This window comes from Neodiprion pinetum, chromosome 3, assembly GCF_021155775.2.
Source record: "Neodiprion pinetum isolate iyNeoPine1 chromosome 3, iyNeoPine1.2, whole genome shotgun sequence".
Lineage (NCBI taxonomy): Eukaryota > Metazoa > Arthropoda > Insecta > Hymenoptera > Diprionidae > Neodiprion > Neodiprion pinetum.
In genome coordinates this window covers 40,357,269-40,376,758 of record NC_060234.1, presented here as the reverse complement: position 1 = coordinate 40,376,758, position 19,490 = coordinate 40,357,269, and the positions used below count along the sequence as shown (strand labels likewise).

The 19,490-nt window shown below is 44.8% G+C and overlaps 2 protein-coding genes across 2 annotated transcripts in view; one reads left to right on the top strand and one right to left on the bottom strand.

The window, feature by feature from the left end:
* The first annotated feature begins 3,704 nt into the window (after positions 1-3,704).
* Positions 3,705-7,187, top strand: LOC124215680 (serine/threonine-protein phosphatase 2A regulatory subunit B'' subunit gamma-like). Its single transcript, XM_046619368.2, has 7 exons — positions 3,705-4,156; positions 4,272-4,405; positions 4,543-4,929; positions 5,028-5,353; positions 5,471-5,684; positions 5,791-5,918; positions 6,035-7,187. The coding sequence occupies exons 1-7, from the start codon at positions 4,111-4,113 to the stop codon at positions 6,144-6,146; spliced, it is 1,347 nt and encodes a 448-aa protein (XP_046475324.1). The 5' UTR covers positions 3,705-4,110; the 3' UTR covers positions 6,147-7,187.
* The window catches only part of ds (dachsous cadherin-related 1), a 240,356-nt gene continuing 227,560 nt past the window's right edge, over positions 6,695-19,490 (bottom strand). Inside the window, exons 14-16 of the mRNA XM_046619356.2 lie at positions 19,198-19,483; positions 14,658-14,954; positions 6,695-10,569 (exon numbers count right to left, since the gene is read on the bottom strand). Coding sequence (XP_046475312.1) covers positions 7,928-10,569; positions 14,658-14,954; positions 19,198-19,483 — 3,225 coding nt within the window. The 3' untranslated portion in view covers positions 6,695-7,927. The remainder of the gene's footprint in view (positions 10,570-14,657; positions 14,955-19,197; positions 19,484-19,490) is intronic.

The following is a 19,490-nucleotide window of genomic DNA, read 5'->3' as shown; positions in this document are numbered from 1 at the left end:
TTACTTTGTATATGGTCTCCGAACTGGATTTAATCGCAATACTCAAGAAATAGGATGATGCATATTGAATTTGGTTACGTTATACGAAGTGACCCGGGTGGGTCACTCAGGTAACCACGGTGCAAAACCTAGGAAACTTTGTTCGAGTCACAGTTACGTGTAGCGCACATAAATTGTTGTACATTTTATTAAGATCGGCGGTAGCCGACGCAAATATAATAATCACACACTTCCCTCCTCTCACTATGAAATTCTATAGCCGACAAGTTTATAGATTTCAAGAGCTTTCATTTCAGCCCTATATCAGTACGATCGATACACGGAGAGCTGAAAGACACCAGTCGTAAGATTCTCAACATAGTCGAAATAGTCAGTTCTATTAAGAATTTTCGTCGTCTCCAGGCTATACGCTTTCTAGTGTATATCGATATAAAATCATTGATAAATGCAGTTGTCTATTTTTTATAATTGATCCGTGCAGGAGGCAAGAAGGGAGGAGACATAACTCCGTACTCTTTCCGATGGTAAGGGTGGGATTGAGGTGGGACTCATTCTGATCGGAAGTTTATAGTTCCGATATCGCACTAGCAGCGCTGTTTCGTCTGTTGCATTCCATCGGAAATTTGAACTCGCTATAAGCGCACAATTTTTAGTTAACATTTTGTTTTGCCAGCCATCAAGTGCAGTGCAAGAGACGAAATCGGCGCTGCGAGACGTGCTATTGGAACGAAACACTCCCGACCAGAATGCAGCCAAGTTTTGTAACGCGGAGATATGTCTTTTTGTTTCTTCCATCCTGGACCCTTGGTGTAAACTAATGCTGTGAGTATAAACGACATAGAAAGTCGCCAATTACACAGCCGTTGCTCTATTGTGCTCTGTCAGATTCATCGACATTGAAGATAGTTGATATAACATTTTAAGTTAATAAGTGGTTATAAATATTAATGTGCCGTTAGGCATAAGGAGCCTACAATTTGGAAGCGAACAGCATTACGTCCTTCGACCCCATCAGTGGAAGCTGCGGCCTTTGTTGATGGACTTTCGGATGTAATGGCTAAGCGCACTAGACACGTGAATCCCAGACTAAAATGTGATAATATTAAATTCGTTGAGTGATAAATAAACAACGAAGATGCCCGAAGAAGAAGGTGGTAGCTGGTTGAAAAATAACTGAAACCTGGAGGAATTCGGTCTTGATTTCAACGGCTGATGTAAAGCAAAGACGCACGATCAATACGCACTTATTATACCTCTTCGACAAAGCATGGTCTCTTATCGAAAGTAATACATCGAATACCTAGAACGAAACTTGGGTGAATGTTAGCTGTTGACGATGGATCAGCAACGTTGGAATGAATTTTGGTTATTTTCATCTCTTTCTGTCATCCTTATCAACCCCTTACTCACCATGGGATGTAATTTACAATAATATTCAGAATGGTCTGATTTCAGTGAATCACCGTATCACTATACTTTAACTTCATTTCGTACAAAGTGTTAGAAACCTGGACGCCTTATACAATAATGGAGTATAAGTATATATATTCGCAATGATATCAAAGGTCTCGTGAATATTGTTAACACTGATGATACAGCCAGTATGACGATTTATTTCGTAACGCATTTATATTTGCGTGGGCTTAAATAAAGTACTTCGAAGAATGTAAATGGCAATTGTATTCAATGAAACAGGAAGTGATTTATAGTTAAGAGAAAGGATAGCTCAGCGTGAAAAATATCGTTTCGTACATTACTTTAGGGAAAAAGTTAGTTACACTGATTATCTGGATGACAATGTTTACGGATTATTTTGTTATAGTCGTCACAACAGTGATCCCAATCGGAGCTGGGATTTCGAACTATCATATAAAATTTTTACCACGAATAATATCTTATTGGGCAAAGAAATTGGAGCTGCTTGAATGGTTCCAGAATTATAGGTCTTGATCGTCAATTGCAGGTCGCTGAATTTTTTCTAAAAATTCCAATACTTCTTGACTTTAATAGTTGTCAAATCAACGTGACTCGATACAATACATTCAAATCAAGTAACTCAGATACTGAGGTCTACAGTGAAAAGTTATAAATCATGAGCACTGAAAACGGCCGATTGTTAGATTAATTTTACCGTAATCTTAAAATTGTTTTAAAACGAACAAACTTCTCAAAAAGTGCTTTTTTCTGCCATGATCAGTTTCTTCGATTAATGTAATTAATAAAATCAAGCGAATTTGTACATAATTCATCAGGTTCACAAGGCTTAGCAACGAATGGTCCATGATTTCCCCCCAAAAAAAAAATTGTGACAGCACAGAAATCAATCACTGATTTTTCCGAGGTAAGATTTCGTCTTAAATATTCCGCGTTTTTTTCTCTAAACTCAGATGTGGCTTGTAATTACCCTACCCTACCCTACCCTACCCTACCCTACCCTACCCTACCCTACCCTGACCTACCCTACCCTTCCCTTCCCTCCACTTCCTACTCCAATTTCTACTTTTACTCCTACCCCTGATCCTACTCCTACTCCTACTCCTCATTCCACTCCTATTCCTACTCCTACTCGTGAACCTACTCCTGATCCTACTCCTATTCTCACTTCTACTCCTACTCCTACTCCTACTCTATTCGTTACTTCAGAATGTTATACTCACAGTGCACAAATCCTCGTCATCCTCGTCCACCTTGTTCTCCTCGTCTTCCTCCTCGTCCACCTCCGAACACTTCCACCCACCGCCAACCACCTCCAGTAACCATCGATAACCACCTCGGGTTATACCTGAAATAGTAATAATCATTTTAAGTATCACAACACATCAAAAAAATTGTGCATCGGAACTTTGGTTTCGAACTACTAAGTATGATGTATGATGTATGATGATGTATGATGATATGATATGATGTATATATAATGATTTCAGTTTCTACATTTCAGACAAGAAATACACACTTTATCTTTCCTGCCGATTCCAGACTCAATCAGCTAGGCTCCTTGATGGTCAGCCGTTCACTAGATATATTCTTCAGTTGCAAAAATCAGCATTTCGATTCTATGCCTACGAAAATTCAATATCGAGAGAGCAAGTGAAAGGTTGTTGGAATAATTACGAATATTAATGTTGTAGAATACATGGTGGATCAGGGGGACTAAGAGGACGAAGGTGGTTGGAGACGTTCGGGAATGGTAGAAGCTGGTAGGTGGAGGTTGGAGGTGACAGGGGGTGGTAGCAAGTGGTCGGCGGCATTTGGAGGTGGAAGGAGGTGACAGGAGGTGCGTGGAGGTGATTGAAGGGGGTAGGAAGTGTTTGGCGATGTTCGGAAGTGATCGGCGGCGGTCGAGGAGCACGACGATAACGCGGAAGATGCGGCGGGGGGGCGAAGGAGGAGCAGGAGGAGGACGGGGCGAGGTGGACGAGGAAGACGAACGTGGTCGGAGGTGGTAGATGGTGGTTGGAGGTGCTTGGAGGTTGTTGCGGTCGTTGGCGGTCGACGTGGTGGTCGTCGGAGGCGTCTGGCGGTTGACGCGGTTACGCGTCTTCTTACAGGGATGATCGAGCTGATCGACAATTCTAAGTCGCAGTCGCTAAGTAGTTTCACGTACTCATTTTGTACCGACACAATCTCAAGCTTCCATACCGACACTACTTTGGCTGCTACGAATGTCGGTGCGAGCCCGTTAGGTAGAGTCGATAGAGCAGAACCCTCCTACTCTCTCAGGCCCACCTGGGCCCATTTGCCCGACGAAAACTGGTCACAAATATTTACCCAGGGGTATTCGTCCTTATATTCTTCAGTCAACGTCTCCGGCAACGCTCGTAGAATAGTTTGCTGACATTGCGCGTTCACCGTGAATTCGAGACAACAAACGAACAACAGACGATAACCAATGCTGTTTAGTTTCAGTGATCAACGTTCTCAGGCTGTGCGATGATTGGTTGTAGTCTGTTGGTTATCGCTTAGTCGCGCAGGTCTGAAAATTGTGGATTCAGCGTGGATCCAATCTGCGAGTCCCGTCGTACGGATGTAAATAGTGTTCTTTTTAATAATATTATTGTTTGTATTACTTAACGAAATATTTTTCGTTTGTATTGACGAGAGTGAAAATTAATGGATTTGACAGAATTGTTGAATAAATGCGCATTGGCGAATAAACGTAAAGTATACCAGCCAATCTTCGAATAAATACTTAGCAAGAATGATATGATGACGATATTAACACGAATCGTTGATCGTATTGTTGACATCATGACACTTGTTTACCTTTATAGCCGACGAAAAAAGCGTCCATGAACTCGAGAGGAAGGAGGACGAGCTATTTCAAAAAATATACAGAGAATGGAAAGGGACCAAGGCTGAAGACAAGGATCTAACCTATAAAGTCATACCAAAGTTTTATTTCAAGGTATATTACAGTCAATATTCTACAGGTATTTAAAAATTGAAATATACAAATCTTTGATTCAAATCTTCCACACGTCCACAATTGCACTTCGAATTCGACTTCGTTACTTACGGTCTTTAATTCGGTAAAAATTTTAGTTACCGAAAGAGGATGAAATCCTACCACAGAAATTACGAGAGGAAACGCGAGCCTTATTTCTTCAAAAACGGTCTCGCCAATTGCTCGATAACAATGAGCTCAAGGCTCTGTGGGTACTTTTGGACAAACACCACAGTAAACCAATCTCAGGGGACGAGCAATTGATCAATTATGAGGATTTCAAAAAAGTTGGTGCTCTCGCAGGCTCGAAATGTGCTCCTTACTTTACAGCGGTTGTTTTTGCCAAGCTGCAGCAAGGCGATCCTCACGGGCGCATTAGTATCATGGCATTGTTCAACTACGTCATGAGGAAAGTCTGGCTTCACCAAACTCGTATTGGTTTATCCCTTTACGATGTCACTGGACAGGGATACCTCAGAGAGTCTGTAAGAATCGACGCCATATTATTGTCAGTTACTTGAAAAATTACTGGGAATTCGTAAAGCAGACTAAACATTTTAATAACATTACGATTTCCTTTCAGGACTTGGAGAATTATATTTTGGAACTAATTCCCACGCTACCACAGCTTGAAGGGCTTGAGAAATCTTTTCATTCGTTCTACGTTTGTACCGCAGTTAGAAAATTCCTCTTTTTCCTAGACCCACTGAGGACAGGAAGAGTGAGAATACAAGACATTTTAGCATGTAGTTTTCTTGATGACCTTTTAGAGTTGCGTGACGAGGATCTGCCCAAGGATCTTCAAGAAGCCAACTGGTTCTCTGCACCGTCCGCCCTGAAAGTTTATGGTCAATATTTAAATCTCGATCGAGATCATAATGGCATGCTCAACAAAGAAGAACTCTCTGGGTAAAAATAATTACGTAACATTTTGATTTAATCGTTGAAGACTTTTTCTAAATGAAAAATGCCGTTGTTCTCGTGTTACTTACTTTTCATTTTGTGATATAATTTCATTTTGTGCAGCTATGGTACAGGTACACTCACCGGAGTCTTTCTTGAGAGGGTCTTCCAGGAGTGTTTGACTTACGAGGGTGAGATGGACTATAAAACGTATTTGGACTTCGTCCTGGCTCTGGAAAACCGTCACGAACCACAAAGTCTCCACTACTTATTCCGTATTCTCGATATTAATAACCGTGGATACCTCGATACTTTCTGCCTCAATTACTTCTTTCGGGTATGTTAATGTATGATTATTATTATCGTTCTGTAAACCTGATTTTAACTTGATTAGTAGGCGATTATAACAATTTATAATTTAATACTTTCAATTCATGGTCTAGGCGATCCAAGAGCAAATGACGATGCATGGTCAGGAGCCAGTAAGTTTTGAAGATGTTAAGGATGAAATATTTGACATGGTAAAACCAGCTGATCCCTGCAAAATCACGCTACAAGATCTTTTATCGTGGTGAGTAAATTGCGAATTGTTGTCATCGTGATAGAAAAATTATACTCGTACTCCAGTTGGATCGGCGATTGGATTGCCCTTTCATCTGACAATTGTCATTCCTGTTTCCGTTACAGTGGACAAGGCGATACTATGGTCAGTATTTTGATAGAATTTCACGGGTTCTGGGCTTACGAAAATCGAGAAGCTATGGCAGCGGATAATGGAGATGAGTCCTCCCACGTTTGACGCACCAGTATTTTAAATACGCTACACACTGTCCGATCAGAATTTTGATACATTTTCATCAATATTTAATTTTTGATTAATGGTACAGTTTTAAATATATCTAAATAATTTTCACCCATCCGTGAAATGAATATTATAGAAAAAACAATGAAACAAAAGTAGTAGGAATGAATAACGAAATTATGATTGTGAATTTGGTACACCATTTTCTTTTTTTTTTTTTACAAAATTCATTTATTAAGGCCCACAATAGTGGATTTCGTTTTTAAAGGTTTGTACAGGAGGGGAAAAGGTTCTTTTTTATACAAAATATAATATGTAAACGGTAATATCTTAGTTCTCACGTACCATGTAAGATAGTACATTCATGGCAACGCGCTTCGCTATTTCTTTTACTTTACATTTACGTAATACGTTCTCTGCTCTCCAGTTTTTTAATTTGAAAATTGAAATCTACTATATAGCCTGCGTGCGATGTATAATACAAGAACAACATGAGTTCAACATAAACCACGATTCAAATCAGTTCGTTCGTGGTTTTTTAATAATAATAATAATAATATAAACGGGACGGTTTCCCTATGTTCAATAATAATTTAACTTATACTTTCGTTAAGTGCTAGACAACAATATTACATATAGTTTACAACAACTCGTTTCATTTAGCGAGTTACTGTTTCTCATTATTTTCTTTTCCTAAAATTCTTTCGCTTCAATTTCCAAAAACAATGCACTAAACACAGTGAAACCAGACCGACTTAATTGTGGCAGTCTATTTTTTGATTATAACAAAAATTGTTATCATTATCGTTATCCTTAATATTATTATCATTAAAATTATATATCTATGTGTATGTACAAGGCTACTCAAGCACAGATTAATTTCTTTTCGTTCTAGTCTTCTTTTATTGTTATTCTGTACAATTCAGCAACGTGCGTATAAAGCTAGATGGAAATCCTGGCACAGGCAAAATTATCTATGTACAGATTTATTTCCTGCTTCCTCGTGCTTACTTGAATAAAAATTTATTTTTCACCAAATATTATATGTACCTGTATTCAATCATCAATAATACAGCTCAACACCTCGTCGTATACGATACATTCTAAATCTTCTTTTACTTTACACTCGTTTTGTCCCGTATAACATAGTTACAGCATACGTATATATTTATTAAAAACTAATCGTTTATCATACTGTACAAAAGTGGCAATGCAGTAAGGCAAGATGTAGTTTCATTTATATGTATATTGATCGGTATATTAAATTCCATTTCACTGACGAATGAAATTTTTGGAACGTTATATATATGGCCACTTTTTCATATCTATCTAAAAGCTTTACAATGAAATACTGAGTATATTTCGAAGTTTTGCGTCGGTCGCGACATTATATTACGCGTCTCGACCAAAATCACAACTTACGTATATATTTGTATTCAACGCTCATACCCGCGCTATGCGAGGTTCCTCAGTGAGTTCAGTAATCGCGAGTCCGATCCTACACAACGTATCGATAAGTCCTAGGAGTTCAGTCGTTTCTTATTCTCAATTATATATACTCATATTTACACCGTTAATAATATGTATATCGTCGCATCGTTAAAACAAATTCACACCGCATCGGTCACTGGTAAACAAAGTGATTTATAAATATCCGAATCACGCACACTTCACCAGCTTCGTAGCTGCCGAGTAGCAGCAGTCCAAAGTCGCGGATACCTACTACAGTTAAAATTTGAAACATTGTCCTATTAATTTATCTCCCACCCCCCTTCAGCCTAGATCCTCAGCTCCGAATCCGCAACCGGCATGCCGCGCTGCGGCCCTTGGCTCGACCGCTGGGCCCCGGGGGGGACGAGGGGACTTATGCTGGGACTCCTGGTCGCGAGGGGCGAGAGAGAGGGGGAAAAGCTGGGGCTTAGGGCGGCCGACGGGAAGGTCGATCCGTCGTGGCTGATCGGCGACCTCGGAACGATCCCCCTCGCTAGCGCGGGGGCCGCGAGCGACCTGGGAGCGACCGATGTTAGGAGGGGGGGCGGGGGGGCCTTATGGACAGGCTTGCTCTTGCTGCCCGCAGAGTTCCCGCTCTGCACGCTGGCCGCGTCGTCCTTGAGCCTCGCGATCTCGCCGAAGACGTGGGCGAGCGGTTGGTACTGCGGTCCCCAATCAAGGAGGTAGTCCCAGTTGTAGGACCCTGTGAGCTCCTCCTCCGAGTGGACGATGGAGCTCAGAGAGCCGTTCATCGAGGGCTGGGGCGCCTCGAGACCGGAAGTTGGCCGCCCGGCCTCGCTGATCTTTCCGTATATCAGCGTCGCGATGTCCGCCTCCGCAGAGGTTTCGTCCTCGAAAAGGTGTAGGCTGTCCAGCGGGAGCGCTTCCGGTGGTCGCCTCGGCGTCCCGGTTGGCGGATCGACGATTCCCAGCCGAGCGAGGTACTCCTGAGTGTTGTGAACCGAGAGATCGCTCGCCGAGTCGCCGCCCTGTTGGCCCTCGTTTATCATTCTTATCTCCTCGTCCTCGCCGTCGTCCTCGGCCGATCCCCGCCCCGAGGAGCCGGACTGATCGCTGCCCGAGATCTCGGATGTGGCCTGTTGTGGCGCCGACTGACCGGAAGTGCCGTAGGGCGGTATCTCGTCGTATTTTGGTGGCGCGAATTGGCTCGTCGCCCCCCCGCTGCGTATCGGTATCGTGTCGAAGGCGCTGGGATCGACGTAGCTGTTCGACGTCGTTACCGTGCTCTCGCCGTTCAGCCTCGGCTTCGCTCCCTTCTTGTGACGCCGGTTCCGCATGTGCAGGAATAAGAATATCCCGCCGAAGGCGACCACCACCAGCAGCAGCGCTATCAGCAGGCCCAGGGCCCAGTCGGCGAGACCCCCGGCGGCCGCGACCGCCATGTTGGAGCCGATGTCAGCGGCCGATTCGTCGATCGTTATCTCGACAACGGTCATGTTCGAGAGGGAGCCCTGTCGTCCCGAGCTCGCGGACACCACGAGTCGCGATTCCTCGGCGACATTTGTCAACTTTTGTTTTACTATCAGAGCGCCGGTGGTTCGGTTAAGCTTGAAGGACGGATGCTGGGACGTCAGTTGGTACACGACCCGACCGTCGGGTCCTTTGTCCCTGTCGGTGGCGGTGATAAGACCGATTACGGTGCCGGGGGTAATGAGGGTGTTCCGTATCGCGAACTTGTACATCCGCTCCGTAAACTGGGGGTAGAACTCGTCCCTGGAGTCGATTTCCACGCGGACCCGAATCGCGGCTGTCCTTCCGCCGGTGTCGGTGGCCCGAAGGGTGAAGGCGTAGTGGTTCCTCTGCTCGTAGTCGAAGACGGCGCGGGTTGAAACGAGCCCCGACTTCGAGTCGACGGCGAAGAGTCTCCACGAGTCGTCGATTTCCGAAAAGCCCGACGCCGCCGCCGAGACTATGGAGTAGTTCAAGGCTCCGTAGATTCCTCGATCAAGATCTGTAGCTCTCGCGGTGAATATCCTCGTCCCTATGGACTCGTTCTCACCCACGATCTCCAGGTACTCCGAGACCGGGAACCTCGGCGAGTTGTCGTTCACGTCCTCGAGGTGGACGCGGAGTCTGGTGAGTGTGCAGAGCGGAGCCGAAGGGTGGAGGTCGCATGCCATGATGACGAGCACGTGGACCTCGGGACCGAGGTCGCAGTCTAGACTGGCGTTGACTAGAACGATACCGGAAGCCTTCTCGACGCGGAAGAGGCCAAGATCGTTACCGGAAGTTATGTCGTAGGTGACGGTCGCCGCCGGTGTGTCAGGCTTGTCGGTGTCCCTGGCTCTGACTACGACGACGGTGCTGCCCTTCTCGGCGTCCTCTTTTATCGATACCTCGTAGAGCGCTCGATCGAACTCCGGATAGTTGTCGTTCACGTCTTCGACGTTAACGACGACCACCGAGGCCGAAGAATTCTCGCCCCGCGATCCGAGCCGCAGGACGAAGCGGTCCTTCGTTTCTCTGTCCAGGTTCTTAACCAGGATCAGCTTGCCTCGGGAGACCTCGAAGAGCCCGTTCTCGTCACCGGACAATATCGCGTCTCCGTCAATCAGGTCTATGTCAGAGAGTCTCATCAACGTCGTGCCCCGCTCCACGTTTTCCGTTACGTTGATTCGGAACTCTTTGCCCGGTTGAGTGCTCTTCAGCGTGCTTAGCCTCACTACCACCGTGCAGACCGATGACCTCGACGGCTGCCCTGAGTCCTGGGCCGATACCGCGAGCTCCACGTCCTTCGGCAGCGGCCTTGGAAGCGCCGTTCTGTTCACCAGCACCATCCCCGTTTCCGGATGGACGCTGAATCCCTTTACTGGACTCACGAGGTTGTACCGGATCCTCGAATTCTTTTCCGAGAGGTCCTTGTCCGTTGCGTTGACCGCCAGGACTTCTTGAATCTCGCCTTGACCATCTGGAATAAAAAAAGGGTCGGGTGAACATCCGTCGATTCATGCACGTTGTAGAAACGTCTGTTCGAACGAACGAGTTATGTTATTCTTGTACTTATTTAACTACAAGAATTGAGGCGGCTGCTTTAGAAACTTTTTTTCATACCACCTCGCTACTATAGTGTTTGCAATTTATTTTTTCCCAGGTTATAGATATTTGTTACTGGATTTATCGTGGAGATCGAATCTACACTGTATTAAGTTTCCGTTATAAGAGAGACGGCTCAACTGAAACGAACTCGAGAAAAGTATCAGCAAGGTTACGTCGCGGTGCTCAGGTTAATTAATCTCATCACCGTGATGGAGAGAAACAGAGAGAGAGAGAGAGTGAGAGAGTTGGGTTCAATATTATGCTTTTTACTCATGTATATATGTCTGTGCAGACGTCCTCGAGAATGGCGAAGGTCTCTTTAAACGGCTAATGAAACTGCACCAACGACGACGTTAAGCCTGAGAGTCCCGAGCGAGGTCGCTTTTACTAATTAACGCCAATGTCGGTAGAGTTGAATTAATATGCCATACGTAAGCCGCGTTAAGTATATATCATATAGTCGAGAGGTGACGCAGGTACAAAACTTGACGGACAAGGGTGCATAAGAATTGTGTACAAAAACAAACTCGAAACAATTTTTCTGACTGATGAATATTTTTTGCCGCGGCATCTGCTGTAAATCGATAATCGACTATTTAGACAAGCTATCATTACCTTCATGGATGTAGCGAAGTCGATAAACGAACTTGCTAAATAGCCTTTTTTCGCGTTGAAAAAAAAAAAAACTTTGCTAATTTCGATTTTTATCCGGGTGTATCAGCCGCGTTGGCAGATGGCCTCCAGGATGAACGGACACGGTCCTGCAGGCAAGGCCAGGTCAGTACTGCCGGACCGAGCCCCGGAGGATAAGCTGTCCTGACACCAACTGAACGGAAGTATGAAATAATAACCAGTCGTATAAATCGCGGCAGGATGCGGCGCGGTGCTGCGAGTACAGTGCGAAAAAATCATTCCGATGCGTTTCAAATCGTTGGATAACTCGGCATTAATGCGCCAAGCAGACTCCACGATCTAAAATAACCCACCGCAAGGATACGATCCTCGGAACTAAGACGAGTCTCAGCCATACTCGCATCTCTCGGCAAGAATTTACCCAGACTAATCGGGCAATTTGCATCCACCTCGCAACGTCAAGACTCCTTCATCTCGGGACTTCCCCGATTTGTCCCCTCAGTTTGTTCAAAGTCGTTACATCATACATATTAATACCCTCTCATGACGAGCGTGTCATTCGCTCTTGATTTTTGCGACAAAGGATACTGCGAGGCTGAAATTGCACGACGCTCGAAAAAGAGATATTACCTCGAAAAGGGTCCGTTTTGGGGCCGTTTAGTGCGGTGTTGGCGGAGCCGCGACCCCGGAACATTTTCCATAAATTATCGACCGCATAACGCCATTCATTGTCGGGTGGCGAACGATTTGTGGTCCCGGTGTTGGGCACCGCGCTGTGCCTCGCAATGGGGATCGGAGTTGGAGTTTCGCATGAGGTTAGCACCCTGCATTCGAGTCCAGCTATACGTGCACCTCCGTTTGTGCAGTTCATTAAAGTGAATTTCTTAGAGCATAAACATTTAATTCCCCGTAAAGGGAAGAATTATGATAATACACCGACAGTGCGATCGTGCACCGCCAGCCTTTTAATACGTCTTAAACGTATCCGATATACCTGTACGTACGTTCGTACCTGCATGCATATATATTGTGATGTACCTAAACGTAGGCGTACACCAACATAGTTCAGGCAGTGGAGTCGTGATTTGAGTTAAAGTCACCACAAATCGCGATACACGTATGTAAGCCGTCCCTCATCCCAAGTACGACGGAGAGCTAGGAATTTCTTTTTCAACTTCAACTTTTTTTCTTTTCTTCTCTCTTTTTTCTTTTACAAATTTTTTTTTTTTGGAAATGATTTCCTCGCCCCCCGCGTTCACTTTCTTAAATTACTGTTATGCCGTCGGGGTGTCGTATATACGGGCGATATGCATTTTTAATAAGTCTTAAGCCGCATTAAACAATCGGGACTGCAAAGAAACGCGGGCTGCATGCGGCTTCACGAGCGGTGCAACGTATTGCGCATGGGGACTTATTTATGTGCAACGTTCTCTCTTGGTCTCGTATTTTGCCGGCTCGTTCCATCTCCCTTCAAACAGCGACAGCGCATAGCGCGATACCTGTAAATCGCGAGCGCCAAGCGACTTCTCATTTCTCTCTTTCTCGTGTCCCGGCTCTCGCTCTTCTCTCTTACTCTCTCTCTCTCTCTCTCTCTCTCTCTCTTGCTCTCACTCTCAGTGTCGCGCTTTCTCACCTACCGTACGTTATACGTTCGTTAGTTTGCTCGTTCAGCTTTTACACAAGTATGTTATCTTGGACCGGTGTCAATTCGAGTTTAGGACACGAGCAACGGGACAACTTGTCTATAATAAAAAAAGAAAAGCCGTTTCTTTTTAACTCCCGCGCTTCTCCACGTCCTCTGCTAGTTGTCATTTTCAAGATAACGGGCTTGAGATATTGCCAGATGTCTGTAACGTATGCTTACGCAACGCTGCCGTTAAGGCATACGGCAAAAATAATCTAGAATTCAGAGTCGGAATCCGAATTGACTTTGAGATAATTGAGAATATATCATGCAGATTGAGTTCCCTCGAAATTATTTTGCTATAAAATCTAATGTTTCAGCGTGAAACGGGAATGAAATACGAAATATTATTCGAAAACGGTATTTTAGTATTTGGATACAAAACGATTCACTATTTTGATAAAAATTCCTCCATGTATTACATTTCACGAGCCAGGCAATGGCCAATCTCGCGCAACAGCTGACACGTGGTATAAAAAATTTGTGAAATCTTAGGATTAATCTGTGATAAATAAATTCGATCTAATGAACTTTGAATCGAGTTCATTAAATATTCGTTCCGTCTAACGCGATTAACCGCATATTACTTTCCAACTAATTTCTGTAATTCTTTTTTTTCCTAATCAGTCAAGTCCCTTAGCCGTAGTTAAAACGCCATAAACTGCAAAAATTTCAAATGAATAGATTGGAATTTATTCATTAAAAAAAAAAAAAAACGAAGTATCTTTTAAAAATGTTTACGTTTTATAAAAGTTTTAGCAAACACGCTGATAAACTAATTGACGACTTAATAGAGGGTTCCTTGGTTGTATAATAAATCGCAGATCACAGCTGAAGATGTGTAATATACGACTGTTTTTTTGTCGACATTTTTTTTCTTAATTCTGCTGCTGCGTGTGTAAGAACTGTTATTGATGCGAAATATTGGACACAGGTTATTCCGCATAGTTTAGGCATTATGAGATAGCTAGCGATGAGTGCGTGCCTTGAGTCATAATAAGTGTCCAACGGATAGAGCATAATATATTTAGATACCGTGAAGGATTGTAAATAGGCTTAATGCTTAATTGGTGTCGGCTCGAGGTATCGATGAGTCGCGTGAGCGAGGAACAAATTGCCTTACAAAACGTGGGATGTGTCAGGACGCGGGATTAAGAGGGATATCTCAAGAGAGGAATGACCGACTGCATGAGAACCGGCTGTGAGCGGGTGAGACATATAGCGCGTGGCGCCGATTATTGCGAAATTGCATCTCCCGGTGTTGAATGGCAAAAAATCAAACCGCTCGACACGTTGTTGTCACATACGTGACACTAACGGCGACCACCCCGGCCGATAACGTAATCCCGTCTGTACATGTAAGTGCGGATTGGTCAGACTTTGCAAAAAACCACTGAAACAAATTATTCGTAATAAAAAAACTAACACGGCACAGTTGAAAAAGTGACAAGCTTTTCGTAGAAATTAATAGACGAGATTATCGACGCGGGATTTTAAGAGACAGCTCATGAGTTTCGGTAGAGTCGTGAGGCCACTGAGACATCTTATCATAGTCTTCTATGATAAAACGATATTCTTTGTATCCAAACATAGTTTCTTCTAGATCGGGAGGCATTTTTAGAACATTCAGACAAAAAACCAACCTGGAAGCGAGGCCGAGTATGCAGCCTGTTCGAATTCTGGAGAATTGTCATTGAGGTCGTCGACTCTGACGTTGAGCTCGGTGAACGCTTCGTGGATGCCGTCACTGGCCAAAACACGAAGATTGTACTCCGGTTGCGTTTCCGCGTCCAGCTGCTTCGAGAGAATGACTTTTCCGCTATATCGATCGATGCTGAATGGACCAGGACCAGTGTTGTTATCAAACTGATAAACGAGGGCCGGTGAGTTGTCGACGTCGTTGGCGGTCAACGTTGTCAGGAGAGAGCCAACCTCGGTACCTAGAATGGAAAGAACACGAGGGTTAGACTTTTCGTGCCTGTGCTGGGACGAAGATGGAATCGAGTTCTCTTCTGTGAAATGCGCACAGTCAGTGTCGAGGACACTGCAGCGAAGACGTGTCGGAGACGGTATACGTACGTATACAACAATAATTCGCGAGAGTGAAAAGTGCAGGGTGCAGGTTATTTCGTTTTCCGTTGTCTGATGGCACGCAAAGGCAGCCCAAGATACAGATAAGAATTAATTCCGGTAGCGTCTACCGCGGTGTGGCGACTCTTTCGCGAATTTAAATATCTTCGTTTGGTATGCATGAGCTGCTGCTGCTGCTTCTTCTTCTGCTGCAGCGCTGCTTGTCTCTGTGTGTATAATGTATAATACACTATATACAGTATAAACGAGCGAGCGATTTGAGCCGCGCGAGAGCTGATGCAGGTTGCATTATCCAACCACTTTGCAGGCATTGTCAGCCGCTGATTGTTTCCGACATCACGGCCGTAAGGACGGTTCGCCGACGAATGCGAATCCCGCCACTGACGCTCTTACACGTAGCGTTCGGCGCTACTCTCGTCCCTCGCGATCCATGCTTACGCTAAAGTTGCTTAACATGCATCGAATTCACGATATCGTCTCGTTTCATCTTTCAATCCCTGCATCATGCCCCTATGCGGTACGCTGAGTATCGCACTCGACAAAGTGAACCGAGCGTGATGTGAGACAGAAGAAAAAATCATCATTGTTTTAAAAATTCCTGATTTGAACTCTCAATTCGGTTCTCTTCATTCGACTGAATCGCAAACGAATCGCAGACACAAAGGTACTGTAGATGAGAAAATCATTTACCGCACTTCTTCCTGAACCCTTACTTAAGGTACCTTAATATTATAGACACTACTGCAGAGACCATTAATATTCATTTACTGTTCAAAAACCGCGCTGCCCGTATGGCAGCAGCACTTGTCGAGAGAGGCACCTGACACGCCGTCTGACGTCTCAATTTCGTGCTGCCCGCGAAAAGCTGACCAATGGGAAAATCACTAATTCAAATCCTTGCGCCTGCGCACTTACCTGATCAAAACCACGTGCATCTCTCGAATTTTTTCATTAGTCAAATATCACGCCACAACTCGTGTAACCGTTTTTATTGGTGAAATTTCTCGTCGAGTTTTGCGCGAACCTCTCATCGTCGTCTCAACTCAGATCAATGTGTTAGCGAACACGTGCAAACCGCGTTCTCAACTACTGCGAAAAGATTTTTCACAATCTAACCGGTCTACCTCATCACCAGTATTTCTCTCAGAACATCCCAAACATTTACTATCACTGAAAATTGTACGGATACATCCTTGTACCAACGGACATTTGGCAGGCGAGGTGGATGTGATATAGGAACATCGATGAAAAGATTTGGATACAGACAAGAGCGAGAGGAAGTGGTGACTCGGTACGGTTGGCGGTCCGGCGCATAGGGGGGCCGCATATTCCAAAATCGATTTGGACATTAACAGCCGTTTATAATATATGGGCAATGTTTCCGCGTGCCACTTCCCCCTTCCAAAACTACCTGGCCCAACCGATGCAGGGCCCGTTCATCTCGCTTTTTTATCACATGTGCACGCGGCGAGACACGCACACATTGGCACAGAACGCGCATTTAGTTCTGGTCGCCGTCGCCCACCGATGTACCATCGATATCTCCACCGTGGAATCTTTTATTACACGGATTATAATATCTGCCTATCTACTCGCCTCACCCGTAATATCCACAAGTGTGTTACCGCAAGCGGTTGAGATATACGTATATGGTACTCGCTCAAAAAATCAACTGCATAACGCTCCGTGCGCTCGTTAATGCGACCGATAAGCTGAGTCGAATGTCGGCTGTGAGATCGAGCGCCTAGATCGCGAGGAAAGTTGCCCATTATTATAATACGGTAATACGAATGCCTACCGTGGAAAAATTTCTCCACATACCGTATTCAACGCTGCCATAATCGGGCTATGTCAACGTCGAGATTTCCTAGCTAAACGCTGATTTGCTTAATGGGAGCTACAACTGTTCCCGCACATTGTACGCGCTCGCGTGCTCTGGATATCTTCGAACAAGCATGGCACCGTAATTGTTTGGCTAGCCTTGATTTCACGTACAATTAAACTCTTTTACCTCGATTGGATCAGGCGGCAAATTTTTGATCGAAACTTTCTCTTTCAATTCCCAGATCGCGATGTTTTTCGATTGTTAACTTTTGAAACGGGCGTTGTTACTTGCTAATCTTTAATTGCCGTGCACGCTTCGATTGGGCAGCAACCGAAGTGCAGCGCTTGCGCTTCGTACGCCGTTAAATCTGACGTGAATGTTCGTGCGGAAATTAAAAATTGCGGCGAAGCAGCGCGTGTACGGAATAAATTCTCGAGGAGTCAAAAGGGCTCTGTATGTGCATACATATCGGCAGCTATTAATAATAAGTCTCAAAATGTCGGATGTTAAGCCGAGGGTAAGGTCGAGGAACCCGAAGAATTTAACCCGGGTGAAAAAAAAATTTGAGTAAAAAGTAGAAGGCGAGTTTCAACAGAATCGCAAAGCGTAGAGAAAAAATAATAAAAAATAGAAAAAAAAAATTTCAAAAAACGACACTCCCGAGTTTCGATGTAATTAATTTCGACGCGTTTAATTTGCATTAATAATATATATGCCAGTCGGTAAGCGGTGAAGCTGCAGCGCGATGTCGGCTCGTCGAAGCCTCAAATAAGGAGAGAGCTTCGGGTGTGCCGTGTATAGATAAATAAAGAACGCATTAAAACAAGATGCGTTCGCTGACTTTCGGTCAGGCGCAAATTCGACTTTGACGTAATTCGAGCTCATTTAAAACGAGGCGATACAATACAGGCACATCGGCACCCCGAAGAGAGCCGAGGAAAAATTTCTTTTGTCAGTATACGACCCCCGCAGTTTTGCGAGGATCTTCCACGCAACGTGGCTTGTCGCAACCGAGATTACAAGCTGGTTTAATTACGCCCTGATTGCAAGGTGCGATTGTTCACCGAATTGATATGCGCCGCGGAAAAGACACGCGCGAAATCTCTGCACAGCTGCAGATATTCCGGTTGGCGCGCGGCGAAACTTAACTCTTCGTTCATTATTTCTTTGTATTATGTGTGTGTATCGTGTGGTTCTTATTTATTCTTCTCGATCTTTTTCTTCTTCTTCTTCTTCTTCTTCTTCTTCCTCTTGGCAGCTGAGCACTTGAGGCGGCATCGAACGCTGGCAAGTCGAATAAGCCAGATACGCGTACACCTTGTTTTCGTTCAAGGTGAAAGGAACCCGCGCGCGGGTTGAAGCTTCGAGTGATTTACTGATGCCGCGGGGGTCGAGTTTCGTGCCAAATCCAATATCCACACCGAATTTCGTACCCGCCAAAAGCGATCGGAGTATTTCCTTAAATTTGTACGATTGACCCGAGTGAGTGTCCTCAGCGTTTCGGGATCAGGAGGCGGGAGTTACGCACCGTATTAAATGGTCCTTTAAGTCGCGCCACCGTGGGCTAAGGCCAGCCGGGGCCCGTGAGCCCATTGAATTGTATCTGTCAATGAGGAGCAATATCGGAGGCTCAAAGGCCGGAGGGGGAGGACAAAGACGATACGAAAGAAAGAGAGACGGAGGAAAGGAGACGCGAGGACTGTCGGTGAGACAGAAGGAGAAACGGAGAGGAGTAAGGAACGAGAGAGAAGAATCGCAGCTTGCGCCGCGGCACAACAGCCCGAGCTGCGGCTAAGTTATGCAGATTGTTCCCAACAGTTGGACTTTAATGTCGGCATAAATCCTTTACCACTTAACTTTATATTTCAAGAGCAGGACTCCTACCTCTATGCCTCTCTTTCTTTTTATCTTTCACTGTCGTGATCAGCATCCGCTTTCCGTAACCAGCTTAGCTATAAGCTGCAGTGCGGACTGGAATACATCCGGAAATTTCGCAAATGTGGACGAATGATGAGCATATCGACAGATATTATAAGATCTTTTGTTTCTCGTTCTGTGTAGCGCATTTTCCGTTCGTTCTCAAATTTCACGTTACGAACATTTGATCAGGATTCAGAAGTTGGACCAAGCTGCAGAATTTGTATTTGAAGAATAATAATCTAGCTACCGTTGCATTCGATGACACGGTCATGCAACGATTCGGTGTCATTTTTATTGGCCTCTTCACGTTTTGACTAAAAATATCAATACGATCGTCATGAACTTACCTTCGGAGACGAACATGTCACGGGGCTCAGGAAAAGTAGGCTGATTGTCATTGACGTCGATGACACGAATACTGAGAGCAGCAGTGCCGGTGAGCTGAGGGTTTCCCTGATCAGTGGCGATGATGGTGAGTCTGTACTTGTCGCGGACCTCACCGTCGAGAACGATGTTGGTGGTAACGATGCCACTGTAGGGTGGATTGATGGTGAACGCGTTGTCCGGATTGCCGTCGACGATGTGATAGAGTATGCGGCTGTTCAGTCCCTGGTCCGCATCGCTGGCCGAAACCTTAAGA